General features: G+C 42.8%; 1 protein-coding gene across 1 annotated transcript in view; it reads left to right on the plus strand.

Annotated features, from left to right (window-relative positions):
* znf704 (zinc finger protein 704) overlaps nucleotides 1–23,014 on the plus strand; it is a 268,334-nt gene that overhangs the window by 217,046 nt on the left and 28,274 nt on the right. The window contains exons 6-7 of the mRNA XM_078540255.1: nucleotides 5,341–5,602; nucleotides 14,113–14,214. Of these exons, the coding sequence (XP_078396381.1) occupies nucleotides 5,341–5,602; nucleotides 14,113–14,214 (364 nt within the window). The remainder of the gene's footprint in view (nucleotides 1–5,340; nucleotides 5,603–14,112; nucleotides 14,215–23,014) is intronic.

Raw genomic sequence — 23,014 nt, forward strand, 5'->3', positions numbered from 1 at the left:
TGCCACACTTCCTTGATGTCAAGGGCAGTCACTCTCACCTCACCTCTGGGAGTTCAGCTCTTTTGTCCATGTTTGAACCAAGACTGCAATGAGGTCAGGAGCTGAGTGGCCCTAGCAAAACCCAAACTGAGCATCAATGAGCAGGTAATTACTGATTAAGTGCTGTCAACAACCCCTTCCATGTTTTTGCCGATGACGGAGAGTAGACTGCTGGGATGGTAATTGGCTGGGTTTGGATTTCACTTGCTTTTTGTCTACGGGACATACCCGAGCAATTTTCCACGTAGCCGGGTAGATGCCAGTATTATAGCTGTACTGGAACAGCTTGGCTAAGGACGCGGCTAGTTCTGGAGCACAAGTCTTCAGTACTATTGCCAGAATGTTGTCAGGGCCCTTTGCAGTATCCAGTGCCTTGAGCCGTTTTTACATATCACGTGGAGTGAATCGAGTTGGCTGAAGACTGGCACCTGTGATGCTGGAGACCTCTGGAGGAGGCTGAGATGGGTCATCCACTCAAAACTTCTGGCTGAAGATTATTGTGAATGCTTCAGTCTTGTCTTTTGCACTGATGTACTGGTCTCCCCCATCAATGAGGATGCGGATATTTGTGGAGCCTCCTCCTCCATTTAGTTGTTTAATTGGCCACCACCTGGTGGACAATTAAACTAGTTGGAGTCGTACCTAGCACAAAGGAAGTTGTTGGAGGTCAGTCATCTCAGCTTCAGGGCATCACTGCAGGAGTTCCTCAGCATAGTGTACTAGGCCCAACCATCTTCAGCTGCTTCATCAATGACCTTCCTTCCATCATAAGGTCAGAAGTGTGGATGTTCACTGATGATTGCACAATGTTCAACACCATTCGTGACTCCTCAGATACTGAAGCAGTCCATGTTCAAATGCAGCAAGACCTGGACAATATCCAGGCTTGAGCTGACAAGTGACAAGTAACATTCCTGCCACACAAGTGCTAGGGAATGACCATCTCCCAACAAGATAGAATCCATCCATCGCCCCTTGATGTTCAATGGCATTATCATCACTGAATCCCCCACTATCAACATCCTGGGAGTTACCATTGACCAGAAACTGAACTGGACTAGCCATATAAATACTGTGGCTACAAGAGCAGGTCAGAGGCTAGGAATCGTGCGACGAGTAACTCACCTCCTGACTCTTCAAAGCCTGTCTGCCATCTACAAGGCACAAGTCAGGAGTGTGATGGAATACTCTCCACTTGCCTGGATGAGTGCAGCTTCCACAACACTCAAGAAGCTTGACGCCATCCAGGACAAAGCAGCCCACTTGATTGGCACCACATCCACAAACATTCACTCCCTCCACTAATGATGCACAGTAGCAGCAGTGTTACCATCTACAAAATGCACTGCAGGAATTCACCAACTCTCCTTCGACAGCACCTTCAAACCCTCGGCCACTACCATCTGGAAGGACAAGGGCTGATAGATGGGAACACCATCACCTGGAAGGTCCCCTCCAAGTCACTCACCATCCTGACTTGGAAATATATCACCGTTCCTTCACTGCCGCTGGGTCAAAATCCTGGAACTCCCTACCTAATAGCACTGTGGGTGTACCTACACCACATGGACTGCAGCGGTTCAAGAAGCTCACCACCACCTTCTCAAGAGCAACTAGGGATGGGCAATAAATGCTGGCGCAGCCAGCGAAGCCCACATCCCGTAAATGAATTAAAAAAAACATTCATGACTGGATGTGGCAGGACTGCAGAGCATAGATCTGATCCATTGGTTGTGGGATCACTTAACTCTGTCCATTGCATCATGCTTTCGCTGTTTGGCATGCAAGTGTTCCATAGGTGTAGCTTCACTAGGTTAACACCTTATTTTTAAGTATGCCAGGCACTGGTCCTGGCATGCCCTCCGGCACTCTTCATTGAATCAGGGTTGATCCCTCGGTTGATGGAATGGGGGATATGCCGGGCTATGAGGTTAGAGATTGCGGTTGTATACAGTTTTGCTGCTGCTGATGGCCCACAGCACCTCATGGATGGCCAGTTTTGAGCTGCTAGATCTGTTCGAAATCTATCCCCATTCAGCACGGTGGTAGTGCCACATAACACGATGGAGGGTATCCTCAATGTAAAGACGGGACTTTGTCTCTACAAGGTGGTCACTCCTACTGATACTGTCATGGACATATGCATCTGCAACTGGTAGATTGGTGGGGCGAGGCCAAGTAGGTTTTTCCCTTGCGTTGGTTCCCTCATCACCTGACGCAGACCCAGTCTAGGTGTTATGACCCCACCCAGAGTACATCCTGTGCTGCTCTCAGTACTTCCTTCAAGTGGTGTTCAACATGGAAGAGTACCGATTTATCAGCTAAGATTGGGGGGGGGGGGGGTGGTTGGTGGAGGAGAGTGGTAGTTGGTAATCAGCAGGAGATTTCCTTGCCCATGTTTGACCTGATGCCATGAGACTTCATGGGGTCCAGAGTCAATGTTCAGAACTCAAATGGCATCTCCATCCCAACTGTATACCTCTGGGCCTCCGCCTCTGGTGGATCTGTCCTGTCGGTGTGGCGTGGCGATGGTGGTGTCTGGGACATGATCTGTAAAGTATGATTCCATAAGTATGACTATATCAGGCTGTTGCTTGACTAGTCTGTACGACAGCTCTCCCAATTCTGGCACTAGCCTCCAGATATTAGTAAGGAAGACTTTTCAGGGTCAACAAGGCTGGGTTTGCTGTTGTTGTTTCCAGTGCCTAGATCGATGCTGGGTGAGCCATCTGGTTTTGATTCCTTTTCCTAGGCTCCATAGTGGTTTGGTACAACTGAGTGGCTTGTGAGGCTATTTAAGACTCTGGAGTCACATGTAAGCCAGACCAGGCAAAGACAACAGATTGTCTTCCGTTGAGGGCATTAGTGAACCAGATGGATTTTTATGACAATCAACACTATTACCAAGACTAGCTTTTTAATTCCAGATTGATTAACTGAATTTAAATTCCACCAGCTGCTGTGGTGGGATTCAAACCCGTGTCACCAGAGCAATAGCCTGGGCGTCTGCATTACTAGTCCAGTGACATTACCGCCACGCCACCGCCTCCCCCTAACAAACAGTAACAGATATGGATTATCATTAAACTGCAGCAAAACAGTATGCATGGTAATGTCAAAGAAAAGGATTACACCTTGATGCAAAATAACAGTGGAATCGAAAGAAAACAAGCAGAATCAATCATTTTCTTGTCTGTGTAGTCAAATAACATCTGATGGAAAAAGTGATCAAGACATCAGGAAGCACATAACACTTGCAAAAAAAGCCTTCACAAAAATGTCAGGCCTCTTTAGAAATACGAACATCTCTCTGGAAAGCAGAATGAGATTACCAGAATGTCACCTCCGGCCAATGTTACTGTATGGATCCAAAAGTTGGAATATAAACAAAATAATGGAAGATAAATTAAAGGCAACAGAGATGTGGTTTCTGAGACATATCTTGAGGTTTAGTTGGACAACACACACAACTAATGAAGTTTTGAGGAAAGCAGGCACACAAGAAGAACTTTTACAAATGATCACCAAGAGACAACTACAATTCCTTGGGCACGTACTTGGGAGAGAAAAACCAGAACATCTGATGTTGACTCGTAAAAGAAGAGGGAAACAAAGGAGGAAATACACTGACAATTTAAGAAGGAATTCAGGTACAAAATTTGAGAACAACACCAAGAAGTTGGCTGTTATCAAAGACCATGAAAGTTGGAGAGCCATGATCGTCAGCATTGCAAAACGTGACACCTGAAGAAACAGAAGACACAGCCTTTTGCATATAAAAATGAACAAGATTTGAATTTATTCAGGAAATTAATTTCCCATGCCAAAGGGTGTTCAGAGATGCTTTGGCCCAGTGACATCTCTTATAAGAGAATGCATCAGATGTCATTAGCATGCAAGGACTAACAGATAAAAGATTAAAGCTTGTAGTGTTGGGGGAATATATTAGCATGGATAAAGGTTTGGCTAACTAACAGGAAACAGAAAGTCAGGATAAATGGATTATTTCAGGTTGGCACAGTGGCATGCAAAGGGATTAGTGCTCAACTATTTACAATCTATATTAATGACTTAGATGAAGGTAATCAAGTATATTGTAGCCAAATTTGCTGATGATACAAAAATAGATAGGAAAGCAAGTTGTGAGGAGGATACAAAAGGCGTTTAAAGGGATATTGATAGGTTAAGCGAGTGGGCAAAAAATTTGGCAGATAGATTATAATATGGGAAAATTTGAGGTTATTCAATTTGGTAGGAAGAATAGAAAAACAAAATATTGGCCTGAATTTTCCCGTCTTCGATTTGGGGGCAGGGCCCGCCCGCCAACGGGAAAATGACTCGGGATGACGTCGGGAGGAACCCCCGACGTCATCCCGGTCCATTTAAATATTGAGGAAGGCGGGCGAAATCAGCTGTCCGCCCGCCGACCTGTCAATGACCAATTATTTAAATGGAGAGAGAGAGTTCAAAATACTGAAGTACAGAGGGATCTGGGTGAACCCAATATGCAAAACACATAAGTTAGTTTATCTTTCTTTCAGTGTGGTACAGCATTTGAAAAAGATCTGAATAGTAGAGAGAAATATATTGTGATCCATCAGTTTCTTTTTAATCAATTAAAATACAGTTACACTTCAAAAATGACTGTCAAATTAATAGTCCAAGTAAATTGGAATCACAGTGATTTTCATTTGTTGTCTTTTTAACTCAGGCTTAATTTTTCTTTACAAAAAAAAATTTCACAAGAACTCCCCAGTTGACCTAATTAAAGCCAACAGACTGACATTCATCCTTCTTTCAACTCTCCTTTAGTGAATTGTTGAATGAATAATTTTCCAAACTGCTTCCATTAATTTTCACAGTGAGCGCATGGGGAGAGGTAAAGTTAGAGTATTTGGGAGTTTTGTTCACATCTACATTCCTTTTCTTCCACTCAATTATAGCTGGCCCTTTCTGTTAAACTATCTTCTTTCTTATCTGGGATGGATTTGGAAGCTAGCTAAGGTGGAAAGGGGAAATTTCTTTTTTTCTTCTTTGCATGCCTAAGTGGCAGTAAATGAAATGAAATTGTTGCCTGAATTCCTTCCCAATCCTTAAATTGGTGCTGGTCTATACTGTCAGTAATCATGAGTGTGAATATCATTAATATATGGATAGGCTAATACAATGCTAGGGCATTGCAGTGCAAATTTTATGTAACAACATTAATAGGGGAGTGTGCACAGTGATATGTATTATTTATATTAAACTTGTCTCTCATCATCACTGGATACCAAATGTCCATTTATTTTATCCCTACAGACGCAATGTAGATTCAGATTGCAGTGATGGTGAAGAAGACTTCTACTACCAAGAGATTAAACTGAACACTGATTCTGTAGCCGAGGGTTTGGGTAGCCTTTCTCCAGTGTCACCATCTGTGGCCTCACCACCTACACTTTCCAGCTTGGATGCAGGACGATCTGACGCCAACGTCACAAGAACTGAGACCAAACCTACCACTCCACTGAGTCGGTCGGCACCAACGTGCCTCTACCTCATCCACACTGACCACGCTTATCAGGTAACAATATGCACCTTAATTCAGATGGCTGGGATTTCAGTGATTAATCTTGTGGAAAATCTATTATCATTAAAAGGATAGAGGTAAGTTTTATGATTTAACACTGCCAATGAAAAATTGAGCACAGTAGGTGTACATCTAGGAATTTGAGCATGTAAACCAGTGGTTCACACAATTTCCCAGTGATAATTCAACTAATCTTTCCTCAGATGAGGTGGATATTTTAATGAGATAGAATCTGTCCCTTTGTTCCATGTGTGGCATCCTTTCAAGTTTGATTATTACCTTTATCATAAGAGCAGTGGGAATTAAGAGAGTGTGATTTGACCCAGAATATTCCTGCAGTTCATTCTCTTTCATACTGTGGTATGTATAATGTGTTATAAAGCCATGCTTTCTATTGGAAATTACTTTATGGATTCGCTGGCTGAAAACCACTGATCGAGTTTTAAAAGACTGTGCATTCTAGTGACTTGACACAGCAGTTTCTAACATAGCTAACATCTGTATTACTGTACCCTACACATTCCAAAGCCATTAAAAAGAAACCAACCTGTCTAGAAACCCCAGCATTGGCGATTACCTTGGAGGAGTGTGACTGGGATAATCTCCTAACCTATCCACAGAACATCTATACAATCATCTAATGCATTCACCTGGGTGAGGACTACACATGTAATCACCTCAGGCAATGAACTCTGGCTGAGAAAGGAACTCACCCAGCCATAATCTAATAATGTAAACTATGGACCTGGAATACACTAGGCACAAGTATGTTTGCTAAACTGGTCAATTGAGGAGAGAGGATCATGTGACAAGCCAATTAGCTCTCTTTTGTCTTTAAGAAACTGTTTTCTCCAGATCACAATAGGCAGAAGCACAATAGGCAGAAGCAGAAGAGAGGTGGTACATACTCTCTCTCTCTCTCTATCTCTCTCTCTCTCTCTCTCCATCAAGTCGGCAAATTTAAGCCCTGTCTGCTGTCTGACCATCCATCCGCTGCAGGCAATGTTTTGAGATTAAACCCAGCAATTGCTGACTCCATAAGAGCTGAGGTAAATCATCCTCAGCATATTTAAATCGTTTCAATGCCGAATCTAGAAGGACCCTCGAGCTCAGCCTGAAACCAACCAAGTTATCAATCAACAAGACCCATATACCTTGAACTTTTATTGGATTCTGAAAGGACTGCTTAATCTATTCTCCCGTTCTGTGTGTGTGTGATCTTTGAGTGCATATGTGTGTGAAATTCAGAGCGTTTTTGTTATTTTTACTTAGACCGGGTTAAGTACAATAAATACTATTTAATAATGTACAAGGGAACCTATCTGTTTGTGTCTTTTACAGTCTTCCTCCTCCTTCAGGTACCATGCCCTAAGAGGTTGTTGGCTTGCATGTACTTCCACTGGATTGATATATGATTTCGCATGATTAGGCAAAGTACTGTAGTGGTTTCATTTACAGTCACAGCACATAAACAGTTAATCACTCAGAATTGGCAAGCATATCCTTTATAAAAAAAAACTGTTGCGTTCAGACGAGGAATGGGAAAAGAGGGGAGCCATTCTACCCCTCCTCACTTGATTGTAACAAAAATTTGGGGGCTGTGTCCGTGATATGACCCATGGACAAACTAGAAATTGGAAGTGGAAAATCAAATTGACCCCTAGAATTATTTTTTTAAAACTTCCATACAGTTTTTCTTGTGGTTCATAGTACCAGAATACTTAACACGTCCACATTTGAGGTTAGGAGCTTCCTAGAACAGAGTGAAGTAACTTTGAACAGTTCAAAGGCCCTATTCATTTAAGAGTTAAGGAGTGTAACTAGGCATTTAGAAATAAGTGTCCATTCAAAAGCTAGGAAAACCGAAATCCTGAAACCTGTGGTTAACCATTTTGCTGTTGAACCTGAAGAACAGGAGGCAGCTCTGGAATATGAAATAGACAGGCTAGCGCAGCTGGAGCAGCGGTGCCTGGAGCTAGAAAACCAAGCAAATAAAGAGGAAAGAGAAAGGCGGGGAAGAAGGTACAAAGAGGAAAGAGATGGACAAGAAAAAGAAAGGGAAAGAAAATTCCAAGAAAAAGAAAGAGAGACAGGAAAGGAAGGAGGAAAGAGAATTCCAAGAAAGGGAGAGAGAAAGAGCTTTTCAGAAGGAAAAGCAGGTAAGGGGATTAAGTCAACTCAAACAGAGGGAAAGGTCCTCTGTACCCAGTGAATTTGATGAGGGGATTGTGGAAGCATTTTTTAATCTCATTTGCAAAGCTCGCAAAGAAATTAAAGTGGCCAGCAGAGGCTGGAGTCTTCTACTGCAAAGCAAATTAATAGAAAAAACCTATGATTCCTTATTGTCCAACAAGAGTTCGTCAAACCATGAGATGACCAAAATGCCATCCTGAGTGCATATTAGCTGGTACCGGGGAACAGTGGGTAGGGGTACCACAAAAATTCAGAACTTTCCATAAATGACCTGAACAAACTTACATTGAGTTTGAAAGGGTAAAGCAACCTGCTTTGAATCGTTGGATACGGATGCTTAAGATAGATCCCACCTATGAGAACCTCAAAGATGTGCTTCTCCTTGAAGAGTTCAAACACTCACTTCCCCTTTCCATAAAGACCCATGTGGAGGAACAAAGAATCCCCAAAGCCAGACAAGCAACCATCATAGCAGACAGGATATGAATTAACACAGACACTAACTGAAAGTAAACTGGAATCTGGTAACTCTTACTGGCTAGGGAGAGATAGGGGGTACATAGACAAAGCCAAAATAGGCTCGGGAGGAAAGGAGAGTAGACAAGAAAAAACAGATCTGTCTCCAACTTTTAAAAGAAGGAACAAAAATGGTAAACTGGCAGGGGCACACAGTGTGTTTGCAGTGGGGAGATCCTGGACACATAGAGAAAATTGTTGGCATTCCAAAAGACCAACAAGCATGCACTGCAGACAAGACAGTGTCTGTTGCCTTGAAAGTCATAAGCCTATGTTCTAATGTAGCAGAGGGCCAGAACACCTATCAGGATTTTTTACAGAAAGGGAAGAAGACTCCTTTTGTATCCCAAGCACCTGGAGAAGAGAGAAACATCCTCAGGGACACTGGTTTTCTCCAAACACTACTTGTAGCAAAGGTTGTGGAGATACTGCCCGAAAGCAGAATGAGTACCACAGCATTGGTAAAAGAGCTTACTGGCAAATGCTTGAAGGTTCCATTAGCTAAAGTTTACCTGCAGAGTAAGTTAGTTACCATGGTAGTGATGGGTGGGGTCATTCCTAACTTACCAATGCAGGAGGGCAATCTCTTCCTGGGCAATGACTTAGCTGGACCCGCAGTACTGTGTCCAGAGAGTCCAGAGAAGTCCATGGAGACTGGGGAAACGGAAGGGAACAAGCAAAATTCTGCTCAGCTAGAGAGAGAGCTAAGAAATTCCCAAAATTCATACACCAGGTGATAGGGCCAGTAAGGATTGAGGAGGCTAAAGGAAAGCAAGTTATTGAAAGGAAGCCAGCATAGAGTCAGTAGAAGTTAAAGAGGGCAAGCTAGAGTCTTAGAGGCCACGATAGGTCTAGAAAACCCCATCAGAGACAATTACCTTGAAGGAATGCGAATTGGATCATCTCTTAACCCATTCACAGAACATACAGACAATCATCTGGTGTATTCACCTGGGTGGGGACTACACATTAAATGTAATCACCTCAGACAATGAACTTTGGCTGAGAAAGGAATTCAGCCAGCTATAATCTAATCATATAAATTATGGACCCACTAGCTATGACCATGTTTGGATAACTGGTCAGTTGAAGAGGGAGGATCATATGACAAGTCAACTAACTCTCTTTTATGTTCAAGAAACTGTTTTTCTCCAGGCCGCAAAAGCAGAAGAGACACTGAAGAGGCAGGACCCCTGAGTGGGACATTCTCTCTCTCTCTCTCTCCCTCTCTCTCTCTCCCACCTTCCCTCTCTCTCTCCCACCTTTCCCCTCTCTCTCTCTGTCTCTTCCACCCTCTCTCTCTCTCTCTCTCTCGATCCTGTATGCAAGTTTGAGCCTTGTATGCTGTTCAGCCATCCACCTGCCCCAGACAGCGTTTTAAGATTCAATTCAGCAATTGCTGACTCCATAGGAACAGAGATAACTCATCCACCAACATATTTAAATTGTCTCGATGCCGAATCCAGAGGACCCTGGAGCTCAGCCTAAAACCAACCAAGTCATTAATCTACAAGGCCAATATACCTTTAACTTTTATTGGACTCTAAGAGGACCGTTTAATCCATCCTTCCATTTGTAACTGCGTGTGAGAACTTCGAGTGCATGTGTTTGTGAAAGTCAAAGTGTTTTTATTATTTTGACTTAGACCGGGTTAAGTACAATAAATACTATTTTCTTTTCAAAAACTCAAACGAGAACCTGTTTGTGTTTGTCTTTTACAGTCACAGCACATAAACAGTCAAATACACACTGAACTGGCAACCATTTCCTTTAAAAAAAAACTGTTGTGTTCAAATGAAGAGTGGGAAAAGAGGGGAGCCATTCTGCCCTTCCTCACCTGATCTTAACAAATGTAATTTTCACAAGTCTACTATATTCTGTTCTACCACCTTACTTGCTACGACCTTCGTGACATTTATGTGTTGGTGCAGCATCTTTCATGGTTATTTTAATAACTATTCCTTTCATGTCCATATATTTTCTGGACTACTACTTTACAGTATTATTCTTGCCTCATCTTTGTATCCTTTATAAATCAAGTAATTTCTTCTGGACATTCTCCAGGATCCTTGGAGTCATTGATGCTGCATTCATTTATTCACTGGTAAATTGCTATTATTAGTTACTCCTTAGCATAGTTAAAGCTAATTTTCCTCGACTAAGAATCAATTTGCAGTGTTTCATTAAAGCATTTACTGGTGCAGTCAGGGGCTAAAGTGAAAATTAGTCTTTTCACAATCTTTATTGAATTATCCTAGTGCAGGGATAATGTATAACTGTTATGTAGTTTGTTAGTTATAGGAAAAGCATTGCTACAAGTGTGTTATTAATGGTTGTTAATCTTTCATTCCCACAAGTGAAATCGCACTTAGGATTTGCACCTTTTCACAATGTAATCCTGTCAGTTTTCAAAAAACGGTGACATTTCTTCCCCTTTTACAAAAAAAAAGCCACAATAGGGTGGATTTAAAAATTCAAACTCCTGGCATGGAACTTTGCTCACTAGGAGCACGCAGACCACAGGTATTTCCCTGCTTCATCGAATTTGTGCTGTCTCTACTGATCCTTCTTGGCCTTGAATTTGCATTGTTCCCTCTTCCTGCAGCCTCCCTTCACCCTATCCTTGCTCTCCTTCCTTTCATGTTGCTCTTCTTTCTGTCCACACTGCTCTTCTTTCTCTGGTTGAATCTCTCTCTCAGCTGTAACTCTCCCTCCTTCGGAAAGAATTCTCTCTTCCTTACATTTTCTTTCCCCACTCAAGATGCCATTTTAATTTTTCCTTTTCTGATCTAGTCAATATTTTAGTTATTATTGCTTCTGTTCCTTTCGCTTTTAAATTTTAAATGTCTCGAACCACATTTTTTCACCAGTGTAATTCAGTATCTCAGGTAGCTGCTACCAATCACGACGACTTTCAACCCTGTCTTACAGATTGTCTTGAGTACGGCAACCTGAGTAATGAAGGATGTAGGAAAAAGTAAGACAATAGCATGAATGAACTAAAGAAAATAAGACAAAAGAGTCAATAAAAAGTAGAATTACTGAACATACAGAGGTATATTTGAGTTGTATGTACATAAATGCACAAAATACTATGAAAAATATAAAAGCAAGATTCAGTAGAGACTTAGACTTGGGAGCTAAGCATTCCTGGTTACAAGGTCCTCAAGAAGATAGAATAAAGAAAAAGATTTGTTCATCAGACATTCATTAGAGTACTAGATAAGGATATATCAAGCTGAATCTGTTCATTTCGAATTAATCTGCAGGTGGAAAATGGGTATCTGCAGATTAGCAGCCCATTACACATCCTGCCCAATTCCCCTTTCCACTGACTTTCATGGCTGATCCATGTTTTCTGTCTGTCTCCAAAGTGAAAATTGCTTCCAGAATATTTTAGTTCAACAATGAAAGAGGTAGTACTGGATCAAGTTCTAGGAAAAGAACTGAGGCAAGTGAGTATATTAAGAATAAGGCAACACTTAGGAAACAGTGACTGTAATATCATTAGATTCTTTAGAAAAATGGGAAAAGAGAGGGAGCAGCTGAAGATAAATGTATTTAATTTGAAACAACCAGCTTCAGTCGCATAATGGGGACAAACCCAAATAAATTAGAAATAAAAATGTGCTGATTAGATACTGGACAAAGAAGGGAAACTTTCAAACAGGAGATGATGGGCGTAATCTTCCCAGTTCAGCAGAGGCAGGTTGGAAGGCAGGATTGGGAGCAAGATCAGAGATAAGGGTGTCAGGTCAGCACCCCAACACGTTCCCACCATTCAGGAATCTTGGTGGAAGCAGGTGAACTTTGGCAGCAGCTAGCCACTTGGTAGCAGTGGGTAGCCCTTAGGTCAATTAAGTGACTAATGAAAGGGGCGGGGAGGAATCTGCTAGGATCTTCCCGGTGTCAGAGAGGACCCTGCTGTGTGCAGAGCCCAGCAGCTCTGTGAAACCGCCTCCCGATGGCAGGTCAGGAGGCCATCAGAGTTGGAGGTCCCATGCCTCTCAGCAGGAAAGGAATCCTCCACCAGGGTTCCCCCCTCCAATCCAATTGCTCCACCCACTTTGGGCTCTTTATTTTTGCAATTTTATTAATGCTTATGAGGACATCTCCAATTTGAAGCACCCTTGTGCTCTGCTTTCTGCCTGAGTAGTGCCCACCTCTCCCATTGGGGCTGCCAGCCAAGCTGTAGGCCCGCTGATTGAGCCTTCAATCTCAGAAAACCAACCCCTATCTTTAAATTGACAGTGGACACGGAGGCAGCCAATGAGGAGGCTTCCTCCCAGAAGATCCTGTCAGAGTGCGCACTGCAGATCCTTGCAGGGTTGGAGCCTGGAAATGGTCCCAAAGCCTGAAAATAAACTATCAGGAGATTTCACCCAATAAGGAAATTAATGGACTTAAAGGATCTACATAAGGAATATGGAAATATTGATGCAAAAAAAATGTAATAGAGTATAGAAAATACAGGATATTCAACACATAAACAGGCCATTCGGCCCTACCAGCGCATGCTGGTGTTTATGTTCCACTCGAGCCTCCTCCCACCTTTTCTCATCTAGACCTACTATCGTAACCATCTATTCCCTTCTTCCTCATATGCTTGTCTAGCTTCCCCTGATCTATGGTCTTGAGTCCTCATTATAATGTGATTAGGAAGATGCCACCTCAAAACGTGCACTCCGGTAGGTAGCTTGCTGATCTGGTGGCAGACAATCAAGTGGCTAAAATGTGAAGGTACCTTAAAGGGACAGGGTGGGAGTATCAGGGGTGAACGCAATCATCACTTTGAAACAGCAGTTATCTTGTGTGCAGAATCTAGAGTAGCAAATAGGTTTGAGTTAGAAGTCTTTAAGACTCAAACTCCCAAGTAATAGACATAAAAATGTCTCAATAACCTCCACCCAGCTTTCCCTCTCTCCAGCTGATGATCCTTTTAATTTTTACTGGGATTGGTGACCTCGCAATTTATACTGCGCCTGGTGGATTGGTGGTTGGGAGCAGGAACTGGTGGTGAGGAAAAATGGTGTTGAGGTTATAACTTCTGATCCTGATTTGCAAATATGCAGGAGCCTCCCACCTATTTCTGACTGGAGCTCCTTGGATGAAGTTGCGACTATCGGGACTGATGGTAAATTGGCATGACTAGTTATCGCGTTATATTCATCTTGCTTTTTTAAGCAGGGCAGTAGAGCAGGAAATTCTGCCAGTAGTGTCAAAATCTACAGCTAATCTGCATTTTCTAAAGTTGCTTTTGCTTTGAGTGTGATGTGTGCTAGTGCTGCTGGCTCTCAAAGTGCAGGCTTCACTCCTGCAGCTAGCTGAACACCAGATATAAAAGACCTGGGACTTAGTACAACCAGCAGCCCGGGAAACCTGCGAAGGTGGATCTTCCTAGCAGCTAGTTTTAGTGAGCCTGGGCAAGTTTACATTCTGCTTACAGGTGCATGCACAAGACCAGCACTTTCAGAAGCATTAACACAAGGAGTATAAAAAGAACATTTCTAATTTACCCTGCAATACTTGAGCATCAGACTTCTGTCTACAGAGCTGATTTTTGAGACGAGTAAACCACAGAACTTCCTTTACAGGCAAAACCTAGTATCTGATCATTTATTTCACAAGGATTTAACACAGATAGTTTCCAGATATAAGCCACTGATCTTAAAAGTGGCCCAAATGGAATGTTTTACCCCATGTGAATGAAGCTATGATAAAAAGCACTTGTACTGAAAGATTTCAGCTCCTTCCTGGGAAATGTTGACTCCTTACAGTACCACTTTTTCCAACAGGCCACAGCACCTGTCAACATTCCTGGATCAAAGTTTACTCCTACCAGCAATGGATTCAGCATCTCTTGGCAATCTCCACCAGTTACCTTCACAGGCATGCCAGTAAGTATGAGGAGCTTCAAGTGTAGTAGGCACCTGAGGTCTCCAGGCTTGGAGCAGCCGGGACATCAGGGTATTGCTTAAAATGCAATTCTGTTTAATACAGTTCTAACATTGTTTCAAAACCAGAGTGCAACTTCAGTGATTTTGTGTTGGTGCATTATTTCCAGAACACTGAATTTAAACATCTTGTGGAATTTCCACACAGACTGTCCTAATCTACAACTTTGATCTACAACTTTGGCAGGACACCTGGGGAAACATTAGTGGCTAAAAGTTGATAATTATGCTGTTTCTCCAGGGATTGTGCCAGAATTGTGGCAGTAGATTGGGATCACCCTGTGACACATAAGGATCTAAAGCATGGATTTTCTGCTCGTTCAGACAACTGACGAAACCTTCATTTAAATGTATGCAGCGAGTGCACACGCCTTTTCCTGCAATTCATGCTCGGAATATAATGTAGTCATCATGGAACACATACTGTGAACATCCACAGAGATGAAGTTAGGCTCGTAGGCCTTTCAAGGGAGCCCAATATATGTCTTTATCTACTTTGATTTTTGCAGCCCAGAGGAAAAGAATATAGTAGGTCCTTTCTTTGTTTTCTTTTCTCTTTCCACACTATCGCAAAGAGTTGTGGTGCTGAAATTTATCCTTCTACTGTGAATATTCCTATTAAATAACTTTGTCATTTGGAAGAAAAAGAGGAGAACTTAAGAAGAAGCATATTGCCTGCACCCATTCTTGCTTTAGAACTGGAATGTCTAGGCAGAAGATTTGTCACAGGTATGGCATTGGCTCTGGCTGTCATTGTATTTCAGACCTGCATTTACATGTTTTAGGCTTATTTCTATAAGGCTGGAGGCACATTAGCAGCTGAAGTCAATCCACAATGCACAGATTGATCAAGCAAGTGGATATTTCCTTATTTGGCAGAGGAAACAATGTTATTGTATCCCCATCAACAGTACGAGACTGTATTTTTTTTCCAAATAATATGATTCTCCAAAGACTTTGGCAATATTGATTGGCACCCAGGTGGTTTCATGAGTTCCTACTTGTATTTCCAGTGCATTGATGAACTGCAAGATTTATCACTCCCATCAATGTACAGCTCATCAGTGACCATCAGGATAGGATCTGCTTCCCAGAGGGTAGTTATAAAGCATTTATTTTAAGACAGTCCACAATGCCTGTATCCACAGTGCCTGTATTACAATAAAGTCCCGCTGTTCACGGGGGTTACATTCCTACGAGTTTTCACAAAGGACAAATCGCGTATGGTGAATATACTTTATAATGGTAGTAAATTAGATAGATTCCAACTTGGATGTTAATCGGGTTTCTTTCTCTCTGACTTTCCTGTACTGAAGGCACCAGCTGATCTTTTTGCTGTTACACATGGTTCTCTCTCCGATCCAGTTTCCCCCCCACTACCTTCCTCCTTATTTATTTTGTTTGTTTTCTCATGACAGAAAATCGAGGGCAAGAAGCAAGGCCTGAACCCCGAGCTGATTCCTTTCACTCCACCGTTACAGGGAGAGAGATGAGAAAGCTGGGTTTAAAGGACTAGGCCTCTCTCTCTCTCCAAGTTATTGACAACATGTTATTGCCCACTCTCTCTTGAAGTTATATATTTAAAAAGTTGCTGCTTGTTGTTCTGTTGCTGGTTGTTGTTGTGCAAGTGACAGTCGGGAGGATTGAAGGAGAAGCTGTTACTGCTGCAGAGCTCCTCTCTCTCTCTCTCCTGTTTGGACGAGGGCGAGAAGCTGCCTCTACAACAGGGACCCTCATTGGTTGGCAGGCCAGAGCAAAAGCTGAGAGTAACCAAAGAGACAGGCTGTAACAAATAGGAGAAACATACACTGTTTAACAAACCTTCTCTTGCTTATAAGAACATCTCTGTATAAATGTGTGCGCGTACACAGCTAAGCTGCATTTCTTCTTTCCCCCTGTCGGTGTCTTTCTCACACACGTACATACATACAGAAAGAACTGGCTTGTTACAAGAACTCGCTTTTAGTTTGCTTAAATGGTGGATAGGCAAAGATTTGGGACCGCAGTCAGTGATTGTGTGTTCAAGGACATTTGCGCAGGTGAACAAAATTATGCAATAAGAAATGGCGAACTGTGGGACTTTACTGTCTATGATCCAAAAGGAAGGGTTCCAGGCCAAGGCCACCTTCACTAGCCACAAGGCACGATACCTTTCTACAAACAGAAGCCAATGATGATGCATCTGCTAGGTCAATACGCTTGTGTACAATAGGCATCTTCATAGAATCATAGAAATGTATAGCCCTGAGGAGGCCATTTAGTCCATTGTCCCTGTGCTGATGGTATTTTGCAGTTGGGCTTAGTCCCACACCCAGCTTTTTGCCTATAACTCTGTAGGTTCCTCATTTTCAGGAAGGCCAATCTAGATCCTGACAACTGAGTGAAAATTTTTTCCTGATCTCCCCACTAGGTCTTTTTCCAATGATTTTGAATCTATGATCTCTAGGTATTGACACACCCACCAGAGGAATGTTTTTTAACCTATTTACGTTATCAAAATCTCTCGTTGCCTTGAAAATCTCTAAATGAATCCAGCTTAACCTTCTCAGTTCCAAGGAAAACAGTCCAACCTCTCCTCATAACTGAAGCTTCCCATCTCTGCTAATATCCAGGTAAACCACCGTTATACCCTTTCTAAGGTCTTTAGATTTTCCTTAAGTGTGAAGGGACCCTTCCACCAGTGTTATTTAAAGGAATAGTCATTCTATTTTCAGTTGGTAGCTTGTGATTTTCTACTGGCTCATGCTGAGTTTTTGGAAGTACTGGGTGTTTGGAGGAATCCAGAAAAGTTGGTAAATTTGGCAGGATGTGGTGTTGGATGTTGTGAAGGTGTTCATAGCAACTGCGAGGTCTCTGAGCACATGACTTGCTCCCAGTCCTGGGGGCTTTAGTGGCAGCCCCCCTTGCACTGCAGCATCAGAGGGAGATGAAGCAGAGGCAGCCAAGTAGACAAGATGCTTGCAGAGAGATGAGGCGGAGGAGGCGAAGGGCTCACAACAGAAGACCATATCCACCTAGGGTCTGCTGGGAACACTTGTTCATCTTGCACCTAAGCAAGGAGCAGTGTGTTCAGCAGCTGTGATTCACCGAGAACTTGGTCACGCAACGGCTCCACCTCTTGCAGCCAGACCTGCAGCCTCAGAGCAAGGCAAGGACAGCGCTGCCAGTGGCTGTGAAGGTGGCATCACTCACAATTTCTTCATGAACTGATCTTTCCAATCTGGAACAGGTGAGCAAACATTTTGCAGTTCAGTGTCCACTGCTGTATCCAGGAGGTCACAGAGCTTCTGCACACCAGGAGAGGGGACTTCATTTTCTTCTCTCTAACTCTCTAAACAGAGAGAAAGATGAAGAGGACACACCTGGCTTTACCAAGATGGTGGGCTTCCCCATGGTGCTGGGTCCCATGAACTACACACACATATCTGTGGGCACTGCATCTCAATGGTGAGATGCACTGAAGCTGCAAAATTTTCCACTCACTGAATGCACGTTTGGTGTGGGACCACAGCAAGTACATAATGCCGTCGAATGCCTGCTATCCTGGCAACTGTCGTGATTCATTCATCCTGAGCCAGTCCACAGCCATTCCAGTAATCTTTCCACATCAAAGCAGAGGCTGGTTGCTTGGCAACAAGATCTGTCTGCTCTACACTAGGCTGATGACTCCCTTCTGCAACTGAATTACATGTGACCAGTATTCGTATACTCAGACCTATACTACCACGCGGAAAGATATGGAGCAGACAATCAGAGTGCTGAAGCAACAGTTCCAGTACCTGGACAATTTTGGAGGATGCCACGGTACCTGCCAGAGCAGCTATTCTGATTGGTGGCACTCTGTTGCATCCTCCACAACCTGGTGACACAGCTCTTTCCACCACAAGTTCAGCAAGCATCTCAGGAGGCGGAGGAAGGGAGGAGGCAGTTGGCACATCCATTTTATGGACAGGCTTTCCGTCAGTGCATCATTAGACTCCAATCCCCTGGAATGAAACCCCAGATCCCCATTACTCAGTCGTTCCACACCTTACCATCCCTCTGTGACAAAACATCACAGCGTCTACTTGGCCACAATCCTGAAAGTAATCATTCCATACCAACTTTATCCAATAAAAAACATCTCTCCACCTATCCATCTCCTCCACCAGCGACTCCAACATAACATCCAAGACCCTTGGAGTACATTCTCTGGCTTGTTGTGCCACTTCTGGAACTTCCTCCTAATCTTCCACTCTTTTCAAGTAGTTTCAGTCCCTGCTGCAGCCATAATGCTCCTTGACCTTAAGAGGTGCAAGCTAGCTTAAAGTGGTGCTAGGCTTGCATGAAGTTGAGACCCCTTCTGAGGTATGCAGTTACACAACAACACGCTCAGTGTTGGGTTACATGCTGCAATTTCACAAATGAGCAGGCAGCACAAAGTTTGAACGGATGCAGAGTAATCATACATTTTGACCCCCCCAGCCCAATTTTGGGGGCTATCCATTTTATCCCCAGTGTCTCTATTTATAAACCCAAGCAATCCATATGGTTTTTTTGCCCTCTTCATCAAATTAACTTGCTACATTTAAGGGTTTGTGCATATGGACACCAAGGTCTCTCTGCTTATCTATATTTTTCAAACTTGTGTCCCCTATGGATCCATGAGAAGGTTTCAAGGAGTCCACTGTCGCTGCTGTCACCTGGCGGCTTTGCCCAACACCATCAACCTAGACACCAGATTGACTCAATTCTTACCAAATGCTGATCACCATACCAGTCATGTGACCTGCCTGACCTCTCACCCTCTCATGAGCCAGAAATTCAGTCACAAAATTTAAATTAAAACTAAACTGCCACTATTTTTATTATGTTTTTCACTGTTTAGATTTCATAATAAAACGTTGTTTTATGATTGTGTGATGTTTGATTTATTCTGATTCTCTCCCAATACTTCCCCCCCCACCGCACCCTCCCACCCAGCAACTTTGCTTCTGGATGACATAGGGCTAGAAGTTTCGATAGACAGGGGTCTCTTGGTATTGAAATCACAAAGCAACAAATCCAGAACTTGTAAACAAATGAAACATTCAGTAGGGAATTATATAGGCTCCCAGTCGGAGGCAGCAGGAAGCCCCGGAGGACAGAAAGCAAGTGGTGGGAAGAGTCTGCAGAATTGAACCTTCTTGAGAGAAAAACCAGGCAACATTGCAGGGATGTGGGGAAAGAGTTGAACTAACTGAATTGCTCTTTGAAAGAGTCAGCACAGGCTTAATGGGCTGAATAGGCTTCTGTGCTGGCCTATTGTGTAAATCTGTTTCAGTGGAGAAAATGAAAACTCTGCATTTCGGAGGCACTGAGAGCTCCAGATGTCAGAGAAGGTGAGGGCTCTTGGCCTTGGAGAAGGTGAGGGCTCTGGGCGTCGGAGACAGAAAGGGCTCCAAATGTTGGAGAGGGTGAGGGCTCTGAGCAACATAGACGATGAGGGCGGCGGAAGTGGTAAGGGCTCCAGGCACTGGAGACGGTGAGAGTTCCAGGTGCAGGAGACGGTGAGGGTTCCAGGTGCGGGAGATGGTGCAGACTCTGGGCAGCGGAGATGGTGAGGGCTCAGTGTGCTGCAGACAATGAGGGCTCCGGGGCAGCAGAGGCTGTGAGGGCTCCAGATGTGAATATTACAATGAATGCAGCACTCTTTCTTTTGTAGCACTGAAAATGTTTGTCCCGTTTATCATAACTTACTCAAACAAAGCTGGATTTTCAGCAATGGCATCAATGAAAACAAACTACCGAGCCAGGATGAGCATTGACCATAAAATGCACATTTGATTGTCGAGCATATCTTCACATCTCTTACAGAATTGTTGCTCAGCATCAGCAATAAGTTCCACATGGAGTAAGTAAAGAACAGCAAAGGTGTCACTCAAGTTGGACAACTTTCACCAGTGTTGCCTATGTAGGATCCTGAGCATCAAATGGAGAGACAACATCACCAACAGGGAAGTGGTACAGAGGACTTGTCAGATGCGCCTGTGGAGCATCATGACGGAGAGATGACTGGTGCTGGCAGGACACGCCCTCCACCTCCCATACGTATGCCCCGTCAAGAGTGCCAGTAGAATGGTTACCACTAGGTAGTAGAATACATTGGGTCAGGGGGGTGGGGTTGCAAAGGAGACCGGGCGAAGTACATTTAAGGAGGATGTCCAAGAGTGGGACACCACTTGGGCTGAAGCGAAAGAAATTGCAATGGACTGGGGCCAGTGGTGGAGTCTTGCTGCCCATTTTCCAGTATGAGACCGGAGGAACTAAATCTAAGTAAATAAGTAAGTAAAACAAATAACAATAAACATTTATGTTTAATTGTATAACTCATTTTTACATAGAAAAAATACTTGTCTTACAGGGAGGCCCATGGAATTTTTATAACACGAGAGAGGGGGCTTCAGAAGCAAAAAGGTCGAGAACCCCTGATTTATGTTATACTGTCTTTCCATATTAGTCCGCCCGCAGAACATCACTTCATACTTCTGTGCATTGAACTCCATCTGCCATTCTTCTGCCCATATCACTATTCTGTCTATGTAATCATGTTAGCCTGGCTTGTAGTTTTCAGGTTTATCCTTTCTTGAATAGTGATATAACATCAGCAGCCTTCCAGTCCTTTGGAATTTCTCCTGTATCCAAAGAGGATTAAAAGATAGTGACAAGTGCCTCTGCTATTTCTACCTTTGCTTATCTCACCAACCTATGATTTCATCTGGACCAGGTGACTTACCAACTTCAAGTAATGCAAATCTTTTCAGTACATCTTCTCTACCATTACTATCCTGTCTATAACTTCCCTCTTTTTTAGTATAACCTTCACATCATCTCCTTCCTTTGTGAAAACAGATGCAGTGTACTCATTTAATACTCCAGGCATAGCCTCTGCCTCTACATGGAAAATACAGTATCCCTTTGGGCCCTTAATAGGCCTGACTTTTTTCCTAGCTAATGTTGCACTTTATATATTTATGAAATGCTTTAGCTTTAATTTAATGTTGCCTGCTGCTTCCACTTTAGCGGATCAGGGAAGGTCTTACTATACAACCTTGCCAAAGTCTCCAGGATCATGATGTGCATGCTTTTTAGTTTTGCCATCCTTTGAAGTATAACCATGGAGTAAGAGGACCGTCAACTACGACAGTTAACTATACAAAAATGAACAAAAAAGGAGACAACCAAGAGAGCTGGAAGATCCATGAAATATTTTGGTCACTGCTAAATTCACACCTCAAGCCCTCATTGATGATGCCATTACCCAAGAGCATCATTAGTAATCTTTACATCCTCACTGTGTCAATATGTTACCTGCTGTTGAACAACATACAAAAATCAATCTCTAGAAACATTGGGACCTCAGTGCACCAAATTTCATTATAGAAGTATCCCCAACATTAATGCATGTGAACCGAGTCTTCTGTATTGTAAGATTTGATTTCTGGAATCACAAATTACCCAAAAAAGGGGGTCGAGTTCATAAGTGTTTTGGAAGTAGTTTATTAAGAAGCATCTCACTTACCAAGCTACTTATCCCAAAGCTAACCGGTCATGCTGTTAGGTTATGATCAGTATGGATCCTTCTGCCCTTCCAATATGTTTCTCTATATCTTTCTGCAGAGAGAGTGTATTCTGAGTATTCTGGATCGGCTCCCAAGTTGCCAAAGACAATTTCCATTTTGAACTAAATGCTTCCCTCCTTGACCTGTATTCCTTGTACAAGCAAGTCTCTTGCTGAGACAAATAATGAAAACCCATTCTATCATATTGGAAGGACCAAACCATAACAAACCTCCTTGTTTGAGTGCTAATGTGTTGTACAAAAGTAAACAACCTTATACCTAGTCTGTTTGTTGTTCCCACCTGAGAATCATCCTAATTAAAATTTAAGGTGAGTTGTGTACCTTTGTTGGTTAACTTTTTGTAAGCTGAACGGTAACATCATATTATGAAGCAAAGCAAAATTCCTCCAGGCCATTTACCTAAAAACCCCAAACTATTTAAATGTTCTTTGATCCTTGGTCCCATCACAAACTGGGCAATCGATACCAAATTCCTTTGTCTTCTCTATAAACACCCTGTTTTTGTTCAACTGTGCTGTGTGTAGCCTCCTCCTCTAACACACTGAATCCCTTAGTATGAATGTATTTGAGCTAGTGTTCATTGGGGTGGAGTGAATAACATTGGATACTGTGAGATGCTATGGGTCTGATCAACACTGAACCCTGAAGCAACTTACTGAAGAAGAACATATGTTACAATGCTGTCATCATTACAGCCCTTCAAAATGAGATCATATGAGAATGTAGAAGAGTGTACCACCTCCTTTAAAAATAGTGTTGAGAGAAATTTCAAACAAAACATTCAGCATTTGCTACTACCCTTGATGCAAAGCCAGGGCCTATATGCACATGTGAAGAAAGTCTCTCTGTTGCCTCTTTGAAATAAAATTAGAAACAACCTTTTGGACAGTAATCCACAATTTTCATTTACAAATGGCAGCAAAGGAAATTTTCCTCCATGTTTAGCAACATATTTTTAGTATTTAAATTAATGATTAAATGATCCATTCAAGTGCAGCACCATTGACTATTCTCTTAAGTAGACCTCACATACCCATCAGATGCAAATGTGTCTTTACCGGCCTAATAACAGGTTCTGATTGAACATTAGAAAACCTGTGGGGCACGATTTTTCGGATGGCGGGGTTTCCTGCCCTGCCGCC

This window comes from Cetorhinus maximus, chromosome 4 (assembly GCF_964194155.1).
Source record: "Cetorhinus maximus chromosome 4, sCetMax3.hap1.1, whole genome shotgun sequence".
NCBI lineage: Eukaryota > Metazoa > Chordata > Chondrichthyes > Lamniformes > Cetorhinidae > Cetorhinus > Cetorhinus maximus.